The sequence below is a fragment of the Mustela lutreola genome, chromosome 4 (assembly GCF_030435805.1).
Source record: "Mustela lutreola isolate mMusLut2 chromosome 4, mMusLut2.pri, whole genome shotgun sequence".
In the NCBI taxonomy this organism is placed as follows: domain Eukaryota; kingdom Metazoa; phylum Chordata; class Mammalia; order Carnivora; family Mustelidae; genus Mustela; species Mustela lutreola.
In genome coordinates, this window is record NC_081293.1 from 161,259,453 (window position 1) to 161,279,234 (window position 19,782).

A 19,782-nucleotide genomic window follows, 5' to 3' on the forward strand; every position below is an offset into this window, starting at 1 on the left:
CCAACTTGGGTGCCAGAGGACACAGATAACCTGTGTAGGGTGGTCCCAGCACTTTCCATTAGGTGAAGAATGTACACTTAATTATTTCTGGGTCCACTATAAAACAAACAAACAAACAAACAAACAAACAAACAAAACTGAACCATGTCAGTATATGTGGCATGTCATGTTGTGGGGTAGAGGAAGGATTTATGATTTGAGGCCCTTAAAGCCATTCCCTTTCCCAGGCCGCCTGGGCTACTCAAGGTTCTGCTGCTCTAGCTCACTCAAATTTGCCCTATTTCCAGGCATTTTTCTCTTTTTGTATCACAGTCATTCCATCGCTTTCGAGGGCAGTGATAGGAGAGGCCAGGGGAAGCTGTATTAACTTTGGCCAAACAGAGTAGAGTCACGGGGGAAAGCTGTGTTTGTCTATGTGACCTTTCTTCTTAAATTCCAGACATTAAAAAGCTATCTTCCAATCATGACCTTCATTCATTTAGCACGTACTTACTGAGTAACTGCGTGAGTTTGGAGAATTGAGAAAAAGCACAGGGCTGCATTATTTCAGTAAATGCTAGCATCATCATAAAAAAAAGGAAAGAAAAAAGTCAAGCCAATATCCCCAAACTTGTTCCAGGGCGGACTTATTATGCAACTCATTGCTGGCTTGAGCTTTTTATGCGATCGCTCTGCTCATTTTGGGTTGTGTGCTCCACCTTGATGTGCTGGCAGATGGGGAGGTACAGCTGCCATCTGTCTTTATTTTTCTAACCCCACCGCAGGACATTGCAAAGTGGGCACTGCGGGGACATCCCACGCTGCCAACCCCATTCTTTCACCCAAATGCTCGCTGCTTCTCTGCCCAGATCCCTGGCGGGGGGAGAGGCTGGCACAGGTCTCTGGCTGATGTCTGCCTGCCCTTTGGCTCCTTGGAAAAGGAAAAGCAGGCCTGGGCTGGAAGGGACTCTGAGTAAGCAGGTTCTGCTGGAAAATGCAGGTGGAGAGGTTTGGGTTCTTGGAGTCAAAGCCTCTCTCTGCAGGTGTTCTGGACTCAGTAGCCATGGTTTGCTCTGTGTCCCCTTTGGGAGAACTTGATCCGGACCCTGGAAGGATGCTAGCTGATGTGACACAGGTTCGTTCTGTTCTGTGACAGGGCTGGGGTTGAAGCTCAGTGCTTCCCCTTTCATAAGCTCCTTGTGGTCAGGCCCTGTGGCCTCTTTGCCATTATGTCCCAGAGCCTGGTACAGCATTTGGCACACCGTAGGTGGTCAGTACATATGTTTACAAAAGTGATTGCCTAAAGGAAAGCAGTTAAGGCAGGTGTGGACTATGAAAAGATCATAGAACTTCCTCAGAGAACCTGGTCTGCCTCTCAACCTGGCTACTTGTAGCAATATAAGCAAGTTCCTTAACCTTGCAGAACCTGTTTGTTTATACAGAATAGGGACAATCATACTTTCCTCTTAAGGCTGCTAGGGGGTGGTGTGACTCTTGGTGCATGAAGAGTTGGAGGGGAGGGGTCTGCTATTTGCCAGAGAGTTCTATGTGGCTCATCACAGAAGTTGGGACTTGAGTCTTTCTTGGGAGCTTTGGGGTTTGGGGGAGGGTGGTAAACTAACCCAGGGGGTGCCAAGGTAGAATTTGGCACATCAGTACTTCTGCACTGCAGTATGGTATCTCCCAACTTGAACTCACTTCACTAATTAGGTCTACACCTCCTTCACTGTGAGAGTTCCAGGGCTTTCCTACCTCATGGAGGTGTTGGTGAGGGCAAATGCATTTTAGTAATATTGAACTGGGTTTTTAGCACAGGCTTAGAGAGCTTGGTGAGTGAAAGCAAAGGACAGGCAGTCAGTAGGATGACCTACTTCTAGTACCATTTGGGTTGGAGGCCAGCTCTGCCATTAATCAATTAATCAGGCAAGTCACATAATCTCTCTTGGCTTTACTTTTCTGTTTTCTGAGATGGTGGGTGGGTGGCTACTGGGGAGTTGTTCTAGATCTGATCTCACCTTTTTTTTTTTTTTCCTTTTTGGCCACAATCCCAGGACAGATGGCATTCACATGTGCAGCATATTCTTAGGGGTACACACAATTTTTGAGAAACCTTCCAAAATGTTGTGGGAGACTAAGGCATTCAACATTTTGAAATCACTACTGATATTAGCAGTTTAGCAAAATTGCTTTCTTACTATGGGCCATGGGCATAAATAAAAGTGGCTGTGAACTATACAGTTTGTTGGCAAATGCTCCAAATCTATGCTTTCTCTCCACGTGAATACCGATATCAGAATGTGAGTGAGGAAGCTATTCTTATGGGGTAGCTGTGATTCAGCCTTGTTTTATTTAAAAGGCCATGATATTCAGGCTTGGATTCTTGGCTAGTAGCAGCATGTATCTTGTGATACAACTGAGAACTCATATCGTGACATACCCATCTGCTGGGAATCAGAGCAGAGAATTAATGGATCAGATATTTTTTAAAGGGTCTTCCAGCTTTAGGGGTTGGTTCTATCAATTTCATATGTATCTAGGACTTGCTAAGACAGAGAAATTCAACTCAATAGTAGGATACTGTAACACAATGGAGTGGAGAAGAGAAGACGGCGGGGGTGGGGGTGGGGGTGGGGGTGGAACCCAGAGTCCAGGATTTTCAAAGCTTTCTTTCTCCTTAACTCACCCATTGCAGACATCGTTTCCGATCATGGCATATATGACAATGGCTGGATGGTCCAACAGTTGGTTCCTAGACAAACTGAGAAGCCAGAGATGGACTCTGAATGGCAAAACCTCAGAAATCAAACTTAGTCATAGCTGATGTCACAGCCTGGACCCGTGAAAGGATTTTTGTGGGCCCCACCCACCCCCTTACTTTGGTAACTTTTTGCTATTTTTCTTTCTTTCCATGATCACTCTTCCCATTTTCCCCTTCTTCTGTATAATCCGTAAATTACTTCCCCCTGAGGGGAAGACCGCTTAAGTGCATAGAGTTGAAAAGGGTGGACTGAAGTCTCCAGGAGGCAGACACGTTACCATCTTCTTAGGATTTTTCACAGCTTTTGTCCTCGAGTGTTACTGGCTTCCCTCTGTCCAGATTCATAGGACATCTGGATAGCTGAGCTCTAGTACTGAACTTTTGAAATTCCAGGGCATTCTGGGCAGCCAGGGCCTTGCTTCTGAATTTTAAGCTCAAAATGAGCACATAAAGTGGGAAAATGAAGTTGTTTTTCTTTTTGTTTGTTTGTGTTTTTTTGCCTTTTTTCCAGCTACCTCAGCTAGACTTAAGTTTGACCCTCTTTGTATGCATTTTTATGATCCTTCTTTAAGGACATATGCACATTAATCACTTTCTATGTCCACTGGTCCAAGAAGTGATAATGTCCAGTGTGTGGGAGTCACTAGCAAGGTCCTGGTGCTCAGTACAAGTGATTACACGGTGACAACAGAGGGTTTTCATTCTTTCCTCACAATGAGAAACCCAATTTAAAAACAACTTCATATATCCCTCTTTCACTTACGTCTCTAGAAATTTCTCCAGGTTTTGGGAAGATCCACCTGAATAATTAAAATTAAGAAATAATTAAAGTTAGTGAGTTCAATTTGACACTATCAGTATGATAATCTGACTGACTGAAAGCATGGAGAAGCATCACTGTGCAGCCAGAGGTCATCCACCCCATCACAGGGACGGGAATGACGTCATCCTGGAATGCTCCTTAATGGGTTTTCTGTTTACTTGGCGTTATGCTAACATAATTCTAAATTCTTTGGATATTCAGATCTCAAGATATTTCCTAAGGATGAGTAAACCTTCTAGTAGATGTGAGAAAATGATATACATCTATCTCCAAGAGGAAATTACTCCAAAGAAATTGGATGAGGGGCAAGAAGTAAAAAGGATTCCTTGAGAAATACCCATCCCCCTAGAAAGCCCCATTTAATCACCTGCTGGTATCCCAGCTCACCCCTGAGGCTTCTTCTGGTTGGCTGGCCTGTGCAAGATTCTGATTGTTCAGAGCCTATATTTCAACTCCTATCAGGACATGAGTGACCAACCTTGCTCTACCCATTACCACCTGTAATGTATCTCTTCCACAATAGTATTCATTTGATACTCATTTTGCTGTGGCCATGCTGTTAGGCACTTACATTATTATTTCATTTAGGCCTTCACACAACTCTGTGAGGTAGGTACAGTCATATTCCCCTTTTATAGATGAGGAAACTGAGGCGTACTTAAGTGAGTTGCCTAAAGCCACACAAGTCATAATAGGGAGAACTGAAGTTCAAATTCAGTCCCTTCTGTCTGCACTGCTGAGCTCTGGCATATTGCTCCTCCTCTAGAAAGAGTGAATCCAAAGAGGTTTACTGCTAGTTTGTGCCTTGGAGGCTGGTCTGCAGTAACAAGTGAGTAATCATGAGGTTAACTCATGGGTGGTACAACTCATGGGACAAGGCAGAGTCTCCTGTAATTTCCAGCCTTCAAAGCTTGGGGGCAGATGCACTTTATGGCAGACTCTGAATGTTTTTACAGAGCCACATGGGGAAAGGGGGCCTGCACAGCTGTGAAGGCCAGAAAGGCCCACATTCCCCTGAAGCAGTGTGGCCCCCTTCTTCACATACAGCTGGCATCAAACTATACCGGCAGCCCCAATGTTCTCTGGGGTTGACTCAGAAACGTCAGTACATTCAATGAAGGTTGCTTTAATTCCTTCTTTATTGCAGTAGAATATACAGCCATAAACTTTTCCATTCTCCCTTTTTTTGAGCGCACAGTTAAGTGGCATTAAGTATGTTCACATTGTGGTGTGACTGTCCGTACTATCCATCTCCTGAACTTTTCCATCATGGCACACTGAATCCTGGTACTCATTAAAGAATAATCAGGTACCTCATATAGAGGGAATCATAGAATATTTGTCTTTTTGTGCCTGGCTGATTTCATTTACTCTTCACAGTTCTTCTGCTGATAGCATGTGTCAGAATATCCATTCTTCTAAAGGCTGATGAATTTTCCATTGTATGGATATACACTTCTGGACTGTCCACTCCTCCCAACTGTCCATGGTGGATAGGCACTTGCTTGGTTTCTACCTTTTGGCTACTGTGACTAATGCTGCTATGAACACTGGTGTACAAGTGTCTGTTTAGGTCCCTCCTTTCAATTACCTTAGGTATATATTTTATTGAAATTGCTGGACCATATGGTATGCTAGGTTTAATTTTTTTTTTTTTTTTTGAAGAACCACCATACTGTTTTTTATTTCCTTCACGCAGCGAGGCGGGGCATATTCAGTATGCACGCAAACACAGAAATGAAGAGCAGTCAGCTCATCTCAGCACGCATGCGCTCATTCACTCTCTCCATTCAATCGCCGAACCTGCCACATGCCTGACATACTGCCATGTGCCTGTATGAAATTTACAGATGGGCTGGACACAGCCTCTATACCTGAGGAGCGGCATCTGCAGGGGTAAGGTTTAATGGGAACCCAAAGGCAATACTTAAAAAGAGGAAAGCCCAATGTGATTTCAGCCTCTGCTCTCTGCTCAGAGAATGTGCCAGATTTTTAAAACTCTGAGTCCTGAATGTAGAGACTCCAAGCATTCCTGGGTGTTAGATGGCTCCCTACTGTTCTCAAGGGGGAGGAGCACAGCCAATGCCTTCTGACGTGCCCTTTGGGGACTCAGTCATCTCGGCTGGGCCTTTCATTCAGTTCCTGCCCCACAATTCTCAACTTCCCATTTTCAGTAGGATAACAATCAAGAGGTGTTTAATTCTCACTCTTTGATTTTTCTCTTAATGAGAAATGAAAACTAATGAAAGCTCAAAATATGAGTGGGAAAAAAATTAAAGGACCAGGTCAGGCCAATAATTTTCCTCATTATCCAGAGTACAGCTGGGAATTTGAGGGGCAGAGCACCCACAGAGCTTGAGGGAAATCAAAATGAGAACCTGTAATGGCTTGCCACATAAGCAGCCCCCTCCCCTGCCCACACCACCCACATCCCTTGGCTGCAACGGACAAGGAAGGCAGGAGCAGTCGCCACTGGGTGCGGTGAGTTTAGAAACGGCCATCACAAACAATCGCTCAACGAGAGATCTCTACCCAAATGCTGATTTTTTCTTCTGCTGAATATTTATATTATAAGCACAGAATTCTCTGTGCTCTAGAGTTGTTGCGCCTTCCACAATTTCCATTTCCTTTTGGGAATCTTCCTTTGATGAGATTATGTAATTAGTTTAGGTAATTCCCATACCACTTTTTCTTCTTAGTTCCCTCTCGCTGTCATTCTCTACTCTTTTGAAGCCCCATCAACATTTGCTGTCTCTCTCCCTCCTGAGCTCTATCGTCTTTCTGCTCCTGGGTGGAGACTTCTCAACTGTGGATTTTGCTGCTGCTATTGTAGAAAATACTGAGCAGCTGGACCTACCTGGAAGATGTGAGCAGGAGACACAGGCAGTTGCTAGCCTGTGGGATGTAGCAAAACAAGGGGGGCATTTGAAGAACCGCCACCACCCCTGAGAGGCCCATAGTCTGGCCTCTACCATTCTAGTTCAGAGAAGTAGAAAAGATGTGACTACAAAAGAGGGGCATTTGATTTATTCATCAAGGTGGCCCAAGGGAGAATCTATCTGTCCACAGTTATGGGAAGAAGGGGGTCTTTTTTGGCCATCAAAATCAAAATTGTGGTTCATTCAGTGCCTTTTAAGTGAGGAATAGTGCATTGCCAGAAGAGAAGAAGGGTTTCATATTCTCTCAGCACTGGCTCTCCTTCCTAAATAAATTTCAGCTTACACTTCCCCTGCTAGATCAGTGTTTACCACAGCAGCAAGTGCTTCATACCTTAGACATGCAAATCAATTGGTAACATACTTTCAATGGTTTTCTAGATGAGCTTGCGACTTTTTGTGCCTGGCCCAGAATAGGAGTGCTCAGTCTCAAATTCCTCATGGAAAAAGATAAGGTATATTTAAGTATAACAGGTCTTCATAAACTAATGCATTACCTTGATCATGTTTGGAGTACTTTGGGCCAGGCATTGCAAACGATGCCAGGAACACATCAGCAAATAGAAAAGACATGGTCCCTACTCTTGTGAAGCTTATAGTCATGAAACAGACAATGACCATAAGGTAGTAAGGTTCTGAGAAGCCCTGAAGAAGTCATGTGAAGCTGTGTACTTAAAGAGAAGTAGGTGTTTCCTTTCTTGAATTTCTAAGACAAGAACCTGTTAATGAATTTCCAATAAAATACCTGTGGATTCTTACATCAGAATTCCTAGCTGAATGCCATCTTGGTTATAGGTATCTGAATAGGATGGGGGCAGATCCAGGTTTCAAGCTCTGAAGCTTATATAATCTGGGGACCCTCTTTAAGGAAAAGGACACAAAACATGAAAATGAGGACTGACCTAAAGGGAAGCCACAGTGGAAGGAGACAAGGGTCTTAACCAATTGTGGTTAACTATTTTAAGTTGGCAAATTTTACAAACTCAAATGGTCACCAGGATTGGGGCTGGGGTTGGTCCTTCAACTGCAGCCTCATTACCTTCCTAACTCTGCCTCTTGGTGCTCCTTAGAGGTCATCTGTGAAGTCTTGGAGCATCCACATTGGGTGGGACCTCCAAGAGCAAGTGATCAGGCAGCCCACTTTACAGAGGAGACCCAGAGGTGGAAAGAGACGTGGTCAAGGTTCTACAGCTAGTAAGCAGTGATTCGTTCCAGATGCCAGTTTAAAAACAGACATTAGTGGGGCGCCTGGGTGGCTCAGTGGTTTGGGCTGCTGCCTTCGGTTCGGGTCATGATCTCAGGGTCCTGGAATCGAGCCCCGCATCGGGCTCTCTGCTCCGCAGGAAGCCTGCTTCCCTCTCTCTCTCTCTCTCTCTGCCTGCCTCTCTGCCTATTTGTGATCTCTGTCTGTCAAATAAATAAATAAAATCTTAAAAAAAAAAACCAGACATTAGTAACCACTGAGACAGATCAGACAGCCTTGTGTCTAGGTTGGGAGATATCAGAGGACAACAAAATGCTAACCTCACTGTCAGTTTGGTGGTACTCGTAATTCTGGTTTTCTTCTTCAATTGACCTGCTACTATTTACTTTTCACAGCTCTCCAGTACCTGTTCCATATTTTCTGACCACGTTTCACAGTGGTATTCCGTGGGCCAGACTGGGTAGTGTGTACTTACTCTACTGTACCCAGAACCAGAAACCTAAAAAGCACTATAGAGAGTACAAAATGTTCATGGAAAATGTGTTGTTATACACAGACCTAAAGAAAATCTAATAATGCTTTTTAACTTTCATCAGATTTTAAATAATGGAGATTTGGCTATTTTTATAATTGAGGAAGCATTTTGAAGAGTATGGATTGTATAAATCTGGCTTAAAAAATCAGCCATAAGAAATTTAAACTCCTTCATTTCTCTAAAGTTGTTTTCTTGAGATAAGTAGGAACATTCAGACTAATACACTGACCTTGAGCTCAAAATAGTAGGCACTTAATAATTGTTTGTTGTGACAGTTTCTGATGGTATTTCTACTACTGAAAATGCTTTCAAATTCACAAGTGTGGTTCTGAATTTCTGTGACAAACTAGATAAATGATTCCCCAAACACATATTTTTAAAAGAAAGTAACAGCCTTCCCAGCATGGCTCTCACCTGACTCCTAGTCTCAGAACTTGACACAACTTCACAAACATCCTTCAGCCCCTCTGAACTTCTCTCCTCCTCTTTCCCAAAGATTATTTTGCCCTTGGAGCCTCTTTGCACCGAGTCACCATCTCCCTCTGTTTTTTGGTTTCCTAATTTTTTTTTTCTGCAGGACACTCTGCTCAAATGTACCTCATTAGTGAGGTTTTCCTGTCCTTCTCCAAGCAGAGGTAAATGCCTGCCACCTCCAACTAATTCCTCAGACTTCAATCTACCTCTCTTTTAGTGTCATTTAACAAGAACCATAGTGGTTCCCTTATTTGTCCCTTCCGCCTTATTTTTGCCTCTTTTATGCTCTCCTTGAAGGCAGGGACTTTGTCCGCTTCATCTTTCTATTTCTAGCAGCTATTACAATACTGGAGAGGATACAGAAGGAGTGGTGGAAGCAAAATCGAGTGGAAAATGAGAAAAAGGGAAGTAAAAGGGAAGACCAAAGGTAAAGGCACATCCCAGCAAGATTGGGAGCTGATAAAAAACCCAGCAAGTTCATGTAAGTTACCAACACAAGTAGCAGCGAGCTCCCCTCCCCACCCCAATGTCCCTTATCTCAAACCCTAAACAAAAGGGATCTAGAAAGGAGACCCCCTAGGACTTCAGGAACACTTGCCATTGACAATGACATAAAATAGTAGAAGATATTTGCTTCTGTATTTGCCATTGGTAAGTGTGCAGACTAAAAAGGTACAGGATGGAAATCTTGACCTAACAGAAGAATGGAAAGCTCACATTCTTCACGTTATGATCATGGTCAGGTGTTCTGCCTCAGACTGTATGAGCTGCCTGGGACAAGGAGAAGCCTTAGGAAAGGCTGCAGAGATAAATCCTAAGAAATTGCTCCACTCAGATCACAATGTCTCCATTGTTTAATAATTCTTGGAGACTGAAAGCCTTGAAAATATTAAAAAAGGGAATAAATCCCCCTAATTAAAAGGAGGGAAATGTGTTCTTCTATAGAAAATGTGTCAGATTGAAATGTTTTTCTTTCAAAAATTTCTGTTATAATATAACAATGTATCTTGGAGATGCGTTTGGACCTTAGGAGAAATGGCAAGTTTTGATACCTGCGGGCACTGAGCCTACCTGCATTTATCTTTTAGATCAAAGCATCTCAAAAATTGGTATTAAAATCGGGCTTTGTTGCTGTGAGCACACTGGATCGTGGCTCCCAAATAGAAATGTCCTAGTTGTCTTGTTATAAATAATTTCTGTCATCTCCTCTCGACATTTTGGGTTGAGACCAAAAATATGACCCAGGAGTTGGGTTCACTAAATACTTTCCTGAAGGCCTACTTGTACTTGGGAGGGTAACTTCTTTGCTTCTTTCCAGTACTCTGTAGCTTTTAAAAAACTGCCTGAAAATTTTCATTTTGAGATCATTTCCAGAAAGTTGAAAATAATTTACAAAGATTGAAATAATTTACAAAAAGTTGCCAAAACAGAACAAAGGATTTTCACCTTCTCTTTACCCAAATTCCCTAATGGGACCATCTCTCACAATCACAGTGCTGTGATCAAACTCGGGAACTTCCCACTGGCACAAGCCTACTGCCTCATCTATAGACCTATTCAGATTGTCCCACTGGTGGGTCAGCCCAACTCAGACCCAACGCTTTCTGTGTCGGACCAACTCAGGATCACATACTACCTTCAGTTTCGTGTCAGTTTAGTCTTCTTTAATCTGCACTAATTCTTTGGTGTTTTTTGACCTTGACACTTTTGAAGGGTACTAACCATTTATTTTATAGCATGCCCTTCGAATTTGAGTTTGTCTTATGTTTCCTCCTGATTAAATTCAGGTTATGCATTTTTGTCAAGAACACAATACCAGATGCTCAGTTAGCCAGTTACAGGTATAAAAAACAGGTACAAATTTTGTTGGAGAACAGAGATCACGAGGCGGGATATAGTGTGATGAAAATAAGTTCTTGTGTATATGACCAAATTCAGCAAAGCCTTGGTTAATACTCATTTATAGTTTGTTTCTTCATCATTCTTTTACCTTTTTCCTTGTCTATCCTTTTCAAAGAGGACCACTTGTGATAAAGAGAGGACACCGGCACAGAATGCTGGGTCGGGGTATCTAATTGTGATCGCCTACCTCTCCAGGGCTGGTGTTAGTTGTTCTAGACAGTGAAGTGAAGATAGTAGAAATGTAGTAAAGATGCTGGCTTTAGAGGCCAGACTCTGAAAGGGGGACAGCATGGTGTAGCTGGAAGCAGGGACAGACATGCTCTGACAGGGCTGGGATAATTCAGACCCAGGCTTGAGCTCTACCATTGACAAGTTGATGGACTATTAATTACCTAAGTTATCAAGTCTATCCAAGCCCCAGTGTCTTCACCTGTAAAATAGGGCTGTTGGTGGATTAAATGGGGATAGAATATGTAAATACTAGGATAGTGTCTGGGTAAGAGAAGAGAAGGTACCTTTAATGAACTGAATATTTGTGTTCCTCCAAAATTCATTTTGAAATCTAACCCCCATTTTGAAGGTCTTTGGAAGTGGGGCCTTTGAGAGGAAAAGGCCCTCTCTCTCTTTGAGAGAGGTCCGAAGGATAGAGTTCTCATGAGTAGAACTGGTGCCCTTTCAGAAGAGGGGGAGAGCTGGTGTGCTTCCTTTCTGCCGCGTCACAAGTGGAGGCGACCGGAAGTCCACAGTTCACAAGCCGTGAGCGGGCTCCCACCCAGGACCCAGGCCTGCTGGCGTTATGCTCTCGGATTTCCAACCTCTGACACTGTCAGAAATGCATTTCCGTTGTTTATAAGCTGCTCAGTCTCTGGGGGTTTTTTGTTAAAGCCATCTGAACTAAGTCAGCAGGCAGGACTTAATAGCTAAAACCTATAAAAGTAATAATAGCACTAGCAACCTCACACAACTCTCCAAAAGCATCCACCCATCGTGCTAACGGATGGTTCTGGAGACTCGAGCCCTGGCCAATGGTCCTGGACTGTAGTCCCAGTGGAACACATGATTAGCTGCCAAGGGCCTGAGAGGACATTGGTGTTTTCTTTCTGGCTCAGAGGAAGGCCTGACTCATGTGTGGTGTTTCTGTGCCCCGGGCACACTCCTTCCACAGTTCTTCTGCTTGTTGAGGAAGGACACTCCTTTCTGGCACATCCAGCAGCAGGATGGATGGCTCCTCCATGTCCAGCCTTGTTAGAACATCCCCCAGAGATGTCTTCTTTCCTCCTGCTTCTCAGCCTGGTCACCTTGCAGGAGCTCTTCCCCACTTTGGCACCTTCTGATTTGTTGTGCTTCCAAGTCTTAGTTCTACTTTTCCTTGAGTAGCTCCTGGCCCCTTAGAATTAAGGGGAGGGGGACGAAGGTTCAAACAGCCACAGGCGCCGGGTAGCTAAACCTGTAGTCCACTGGAGGGGGAGGCCACCACTCAGCTCCAATGGACTCTCGCCAGGCAGGAGTGTGGCTGTGTTGCCAGGGTTGCTGATTTTTGGAGAGAAATAAAAATTGGATTTTTATATAAAAGCTCTGATTTAGAATTTCAGAGTCATAGAGCTGGATGAACATTGAGATTATCTGGTTGAAGCCCTTTATTTGACACCAGGGAAACTGAGGCCCAGAATGGGGCACGATTCCCTGAAGCTCTGGAGCCATCCAGGGATAGATCAGGGCTTGAAGGTGGTCTCGTATGCATTAATAGGTAATCTTTTTATCTTCTGTGTCCGTTAGGGCGACCGGTGCTCAGAAATATCAGCAGAGACAACGAAGGCGTGGAGATGAATTTAGGGCTCCCTTCTCCCCCCAACTTTTCACTGGAGAGCAACAGGAATGAGTGGTACTGTCCTGCGGTACACGAATAAGGTGATTTTCTTTGCTGGTAATCTCAGAGCAGTGATGTGGAGAAGCGACAGCTGAACAGCCGTCAGGGGAGGGCCCAGGGCTGAACTGCTAGCATCATGGACACGCAGTTCCCTGCTCTCCTCTTCCCGCCTCTCCCCTCCCTCCACTTCTGCTCCAGGACCCCCTTCCTCAATCTGCTGAAGAATCTCCTCCACCTCTTCGCACCACCCACCCCCAACTCCCACTTAGCCTTCCCAGCCCTTGATCATGGAGATGGCCTGAGTATAAATTCCATCTGCTGCCCTGAATGTTGTCCCTTGTCTCTAGTTCTCCAGTCTGCTAGATTCTCTCCCATTCTCTAGAAGGTTTAACGCAAGCTTGAAGAAGGGGATCGGCAAGAAATTCTTGGAGTGGGGCACCATGGGGAGAAGTGGAGGGATCCAACTCACATCTGGCTTGCAGCCAAAGGATTGAGGCAGGGTAGGGGAGGTGAGGCTAGAACACATGCGCTTTGGCCACATGTTAGAATCCTCCGTGTTTCTTACCCATACACTTCCAGCTAGTCCCCTGCTCCTACTCCCTGTGAGTGAGTGAGCGCCTGGGTGTGCACAAAGGTGTGGCCCCACACCACGTAGGAGATTGGGCCTGGAGAAAAATATTCCTGTGAGCACTTCTGACTTTCTGAAAACAAAACAACTCGAAAGTGGTGTTTACACTAAGGTTTTGCTACACCTGCAAAGACAGAAAGAGGAAGCTGCCAGAGAAAAGGACATCCCAAGCTAGTGAAGTGTCCCTTGGAGGCCCCTAACCAGTCGGTCAGAGTGGCCTCCCTGGTAGGCTGTGGGCTGCAGGCTGTGGGGGCTCTAGGGCTGTGATCTGCTTGCCTTTTAAAGCAGATGAGTCTTGTTTATTTTAGAAGTGGGTGACTCGTGAATTTCTATTTACTTAAAAATACATATTGAATACCCCTTTAACATTTGTTTTTCTTCTACCCTTTATTTTAAAAATGAAGTGTAATCCTGCCAACGGTGGTTTTTGTCCACCGTGGAGGTATTCAGGTTGGCAAAGGATTACTGTGTGTGCTTTTCCTCTCTTCAAAGGCCGAACATAACTCCTGAAAGGTATTTGGGCTTAAAAGAAAGTGTGTGTCGGGTTGGCAAGTCCCTACTATGCACGGCAGAGCCTGACCTCAATGCCAGGAGTACAAATGTGGTTCCCCTGGGGCTCCTGCTCACTGTCACACTGGGGAGTCAGACTTGAAGCAAGAAAGTCAGCTATAAGCCAAGTAAAGGGGGGAGAGCAGAGGCCACGACAAAGGGCTAGTGCGATGAGGCAGGAGGTTGGCTCTGCTGGATGTGTGAACGTGGGGGCAGGGACATCAGGCAGGGCCAGTGAGGGCTGAATAAATAGCGTTCATTGAGCCTTCACTGAGCATGAGGCCCTGAGGCCCACTGCCAAGACCCTCAAAAGTAGGACATGCAGCATGGGTACAGGAGGTAGTTTTGGGGTCCACGATCGCCTCACCAGCCACCTAGGCCGCACCTAGCTCCCATTCCCCAGGGCTCCCTTGTGGTCCACCCATTTCTCCTTTGGCTCTGGCCCCAGCTCCTCTCGGTCATCTCAGACCCGCTATTTACCAGGCTTCATCTTTCTCACTCCTATCCTTGGCCCAGATTTTCCTTCCAGAGGGAGCTCTCTTTTTCCAGGTCCAGCCAGCTGCCCCTTCCCTGTTCCTGTTACCTCCCTGCCCACTGCTGTCCCAAGGGGCCTGGAGACCCGACCCTAGGTGACCCTTCTTTCTGTTCTTGCATTCTGGGAGTTAACAGGCCTTCCCATTACAGACATGTGTATTCTAAATGTATTTTTGTTTTCAAATCTACTTAGTTTTTTAAAGAAACCCTTTACATTGAAAAAGTGACTGATTTTTTAAAATTGCTGAGGAAATAACAGGACAGGTGGTAAGGGGAGTAAGCAATGATGATGGACACTGAGGGAATACTGCATTTTCCCATTCAACTTTATAATAGCCCTGTAAAGTTCAGGTATGGCCTGTTATCATCCCTACTGTACAAAGTAGGCCCCATCTGGGGTTTGTGATGAATTCCACAATGTCATGTGATGTAGTTTAAAAATTGGCTTTATTGGAGAAGGGGAAAACTTACAAGGCAGGGTTTGTTCCTGGAACCCCATAATCAGACTGACTTTGGGTGCAGCCTTTCCTCCAGCAAAATAGGGGGTAGGTGGCCTACTGGAGCTAGCTTTTCATCTACGCAACCCAGGATGATAGCCCGGGTCACTACTGACAGTTGTGTTCATCGAACCATGACCCCCATTTTATAGATGCAGAGGCAGGCCCGAGAAATTAAAACATTTATCCTAGTCACACACCCATTCCAGCACCTACATTCAAAACCAGTCTACCAGTTTACATGGCAAGGAGACGATTTTATGAAGTAACAAGTTGCAGAAACCTCTGTGGTCTGTTCTCTGGGCCTCGCTTTGCATCTCTGAGTCGTGAGATGACTTTGTGTGTGGAACCAGCCAGCTACGAGGGTTTTTGACCCTTTTCCCCTTCACTACATGGGTCCCTCCACTTGGGAACCTTGGGGAAAGCCGGAAGCTATAGGAGCCGCTGTTAGCAGGAAGCTTGCTGTGCCTAACCCTGGTGCTGGAGAATTGGTACCCAACTTAAACACGACTTTGACACTTTACATTTTAAAACACTTCATCAGGGGCACCTGGGTGGCTCAGTGGGTTAAGGCTCTGCCTTCAGCTCAGGTCATGGTCTCAGGGTCCTGGGATGGAGCCCCACATCGGGCTTTCTGCTCAGCAGGGAGCCTGCTTCCCACTCTCTCTCTGCCTGCCTCTCTGCCTACTTGTGATCTCTCTCTGTTAAATAAATCAATCTTAAAAACAAACAAACAAACAAACAAACAAACGCTTTATCATCCCTGGCAACCACTGGATCAGCAGTTCACAGCAGAGGAATCTATACACGTTTTCCAGGTCTTGTGTATAAACACCAAGAGGAAAATAAGAGCTGTTTCTTTAATTTTTACTGTACAGTTTTTAAGAAAGTCTTTAATATTCTATTCAACTCTTTCTTCTCTTTCTCCTTCCTGTCTCTCTCCACCCGCCCCTCTTTTTACTGGTTCTGAAACGTCAGTGTAGCCATAAATATGCAGGGCAGAGAAGGCTGACTCTTCCTATATCCAATAAACACCTTAGGGAGTAATTGAAATAACTTGGCACAGCTAGTCAGGGTACACACTGCATAATATCGAGAGAAAGCCCACAGTGAGGAAAAGCAACAGCAAATAGGAAGAAGGGCTGCAAATAAAACCAGAATGTTAAATTATGAGTAATTATGAGAAACTAAAACGACAGCGACAATAGCAATAAAAACCTTCTTAGAATTACAGCCTTAGAAAACGAGTCAAGAAGCATCTTCGAAGAAGTTACACTAGACGAGGTACACATTCTAATTATTTCTAAGAATTGCAAATTTAAAAAGGAGGAAGGATCTCATTCCCCCACCTCCCCTCCGCCCCATTCTCCCGCACCTACTCATTAGAAGCATGTCTGACAGACGGCATAGGTTTTTGATCCCGTTCTGACATGCATGCTTTTTCATGATTAGGCTTCCCTCCCATCTCCTTTCCCGTTTTTATCTCCATGATCTGAATGTTAAAGGAAGGCTGTCAACGCGGCATACCGCAAAAGGGAGAAACGTCTACTACAAATTGTACTTTGTACTTTTTGCAGTATCTTCGTTTGGTCTTTTTGATTTTACAAAAGATCTCTGTATGCGTTGTGGGTAGAAAGTAATGTTGAGTTGACATGTCTGGGTCGTGTGCGGGAGGGAAATGCTGGTGTCCTAGGCACAGGGAGAAAGCAGCTTAGAGTCTGTGTTTCCCCAGAATCCTATTGCTTCTTCTCACCCCTACTTGACACCCTCAGCTATGGGATCTTGGGCAAACCCTTCAATGTTGCTACACTGTTTCTTTCTAGGCTATTTTTTTAAAGGTTATTTCTATGTCAAAATAAAATCTTCAGAAAACAGAAAATTTAAAAAAAAGAGTGATCATCCATAATTTAGCAAACATCATGATTTTGGTCTATTTTCTATAGATTTTATGTACATCTAGTTTCTCCTTTTATTTTAAGAAATATAGAATATTTTAGAAATTAAGCTATACCGTCCAACTTTATATCCTGATTTTTTTTTTTTTTTTGCAGTGTTTTGTCTTTCTAAATAAATACATATATAGACTCTGAACCTTCATTTTCTAGCGTTGTATGATATTCAACTCAGGCATTTTTGTTCTTTGTTTTTTACAGTCTACGTTGACAGAGAGCTTTTGATAGCACTGGGGCTGTTAGATTATCTCACTGAAGGAAAAGAGAAAGTATAAGGGCTGCAGTTCACTTTGTATCTGTGATGATCTGTAGCCAGGTTCAATTCGAACTTTCCACTACATTGTCTGATATGTTCATCTGCAGAGAGGTGAGGCCAATCTGTTTCTGTAGATCACTGCAGATCCCAGACCAGTGACTGGAGTACCTGATTGTAGTAAGACAAGCTAGCTACAAATTCCAGCCCTACAACTTTGTTTGTGATCCCAGGCAAGGTTCTTGGTCTCGGTATGTCTCTGTTCTCTCAGCTGTAACAGTGTGGGTGTCCTGATAATCCCTCAATTCTGAGAAATACATTTTAACACGTTTGATAGGAGGTTGAGTGCTTCAATCAAAGTGTATGTTGTAATTCCTCCTTGCTTTTTCCTCCCTTAACACTTCCCAGAGCTATTATTATCAGTGGTATCTTAGAACTGAAGAAATATAGTAATACTTGCCTTACAGTTTATTGAAAAAAAAATCAGCTGAAATATTACACATAAAGTATTTTTAACACTTGGTAAGAGAGCAATAAATAGCAGCTATTATTTTATTAGTAAGAAAACTTATATTGTTCTTAGAATAGTAGAACATTTATTCTGTGCTGAACATTTATTATAAGACATAAATTCCTTGCAGGTCATATATTTAGTTAAAGCTTGAACTGCTTGGAAAATGCCTTAGCACTCTTGTTAATTAGAGATGGCACAGGATGGCAAATAGGCCTAACTCCCTGTGCCAAGTATAATCTGTTGATGATGATTGTCAGACGTGCTGTGCTGTGTGAATTGCTGAGGCAGAATCTGGGTGTAGCAGACAAGAGTGCCAAGGTTGATTAGTAACATCCTAGGGAGATGGAGTGGCAACGCACACCCTAAGTGTCTGCCATGTCTGCATTACGTGGCCTGAAACGTTACTTGGCAATTCATTTGGCATGAACCAGACATTGGTCTCTCAATCAGGGGTTTCACTGAAATCCTGTGGCAATGGACTACCTCTGGGTCCAAGGTGGGGGCTGAGAACCACGCAGGTAAGAAGCAAGCCCAGAGGACACTGATATCCTGTGAAACATGGGAAGCTGATGGAGACCTGTAAGTGTCCACGACACTCTGAAAACACATTCCTTTCCTTAATGACTTTGGAGATTTCAGCCACAATCACTTAGCCATTTTTCTTAAAGTGCCAACCCCAGTAGAAATGTGGGAGACTTTGCACAGAGGGAGAGGCAGAGCCTTTGTAATCATTTTGATTTTGCTCAGCCCTTATTCTTCTAAGGTTTGCTGAAGTTCTACCTCCTGAGCTTTGAATGCCCTGCACCTTGGCCTTTCCAGAACCTGGCTGGGGAAGGATTGATCTCATCTTGTTCTTATTCTCCTCTGCTGTGGGTAAGATGCTCAAATCCCAGGGCCCTTCTGTAGAAAGGAGACTACTCATTTTATTATGTGGTTCTGGTCATCTAACGCTCAGCTTTTGTGACACTTATGAAACAAAATCAATCATTAAAGGCACACTGCTAAAGGCTTAAGTGGAAAGTTACATACCATTTCTTGAAATATTCTGGTAGTCTCTGTGATTGCAGTGGTTTCTTTTCCGTAATCGAAGGTAAACAGAGTTTTCTTTAATTCTGAAACAAATATATATGTGCATAATTAATACCAGGACAGTCACATGATGAAGTTAAAAAAAAAAAACCGGGATTTTGTTATGATTTTCCAAAATGGGTGGTTCAAATGAACTCAGAAAAAACAAATTTTTGCAGACATGTTTTTCTCTAAACTGTCAGTACATTACTGAGCTGTTACAAGAAGCAATCCTATAAAATGGGTTGCATCAATGTAGTAAGATTAAATTCTTTTTGTGAAGACCTCCAGAATCATCCCCTTCTTTTTTTTTTTTTTTTTTTTTAAATTTCAGGCTTTTGTCATGTCCACAAACCTCAATAATTATTTAACTAATAAAAGAAACCAAACAAACCCAAATATGCAGAATGAACTTTTTCAAAGTTGAGTTTCTAGATCATCATAGAGTTCAGTTAATGGGTGGCTAAAAATGTGATTTTGTTTAAACAACTCCATATGCAGAGTCATCCCTTTCTAAACTTTTTACCAAGAGCTGCTATAAATTTCTTGAGCAATTGGTCACCTTTATAAAATGCGTTTTTTAAATAATTTTATTAAGTTTAAAATTTTAATTCAGTAGTAAATAGACAGTGTTTATTAGTTTCAGGTGTGCAATACAGTGATTCAACAATTCTATACATTGTTCAGTGATTTTGAACCTGACCTTATACACTTTCTTCTTTTGATTGCTGTGAAGCTGTGGCAGACACTCTTGCTGATCTTCAGATCCATCCCTCCCCTTCATCTATTTTAACAGAAGTTTTAGTAGAGAATGAGGATGCCACATGACAACTGCTTTACCCAGCTTCTCTCGCAGCCACAAGTGGCCACTTCACTCATTTCTGGACAATGAGGTAAAAGTATCCAATTTCTGGGAATATTTCTTAGGAAACAATTGCCAAGTGACCTTTGCTGCTTCTTTGTCCTCTTTCTCCATTTTGCTGCCCAGAATAGGTAAAAAGCTGTGATCTTGGACAGCGGGGGTGACTTCTACATTGGGAAGGCAGAGGGGTGAGCTGGAAGGACCCTGGATTCTTGAGGACCAGGGGAGTTGACATCCCATACCAGAACCGGACTACACATCTCTGAAATTTTACGTGTGAAAGAAATAAACTCAAGTATGATCTTATTTTAACCACCTACATGTGGAGTCTCTTGGATACTTGTAGCTGAATCTACTACTAATGGACACAGTTTAGAGACAAATTTGTGACCAGTATCAGGTTACAACTGGGCACATACTTTAAATCATTTTCTTGGCTTCTCTTGG

General features: G+C 43.5%; 1 protein-coding gene across 3 annotated transcripts in view; it reads right to left on the reverse strand.

The window, feature by feature from the left end:
- Positions 1-19,782, reverse strand: part of AOAH (acyloxyacyl hydrolase) — a 160,316-nt gene that overhangs the window by 29,896 nt on the left and 110,638 nt on the right. For all 3 annotated transcript variants that reach the window (XM_059171560.1, XM_059171559.1, XM_059171558.1), the window contains 3 exons: positions 18,435-18,517; positions 3,501-3,537; positions 2,663-2,737 (listed from right to left, as the gene is read on the reverse strand). In XM_059171560.1, coding sequence (XP_059027543.1) covers positions 2,663-2,737; positions 3,501-3,537; positions 18,435-18,517 — 195 coding nt within the window. The remainder of the gene's footprint in view (positions 1-2,662; positions 2,738-3,500; positions 3,538-18,434; positions 18,518-19,782) is intronic.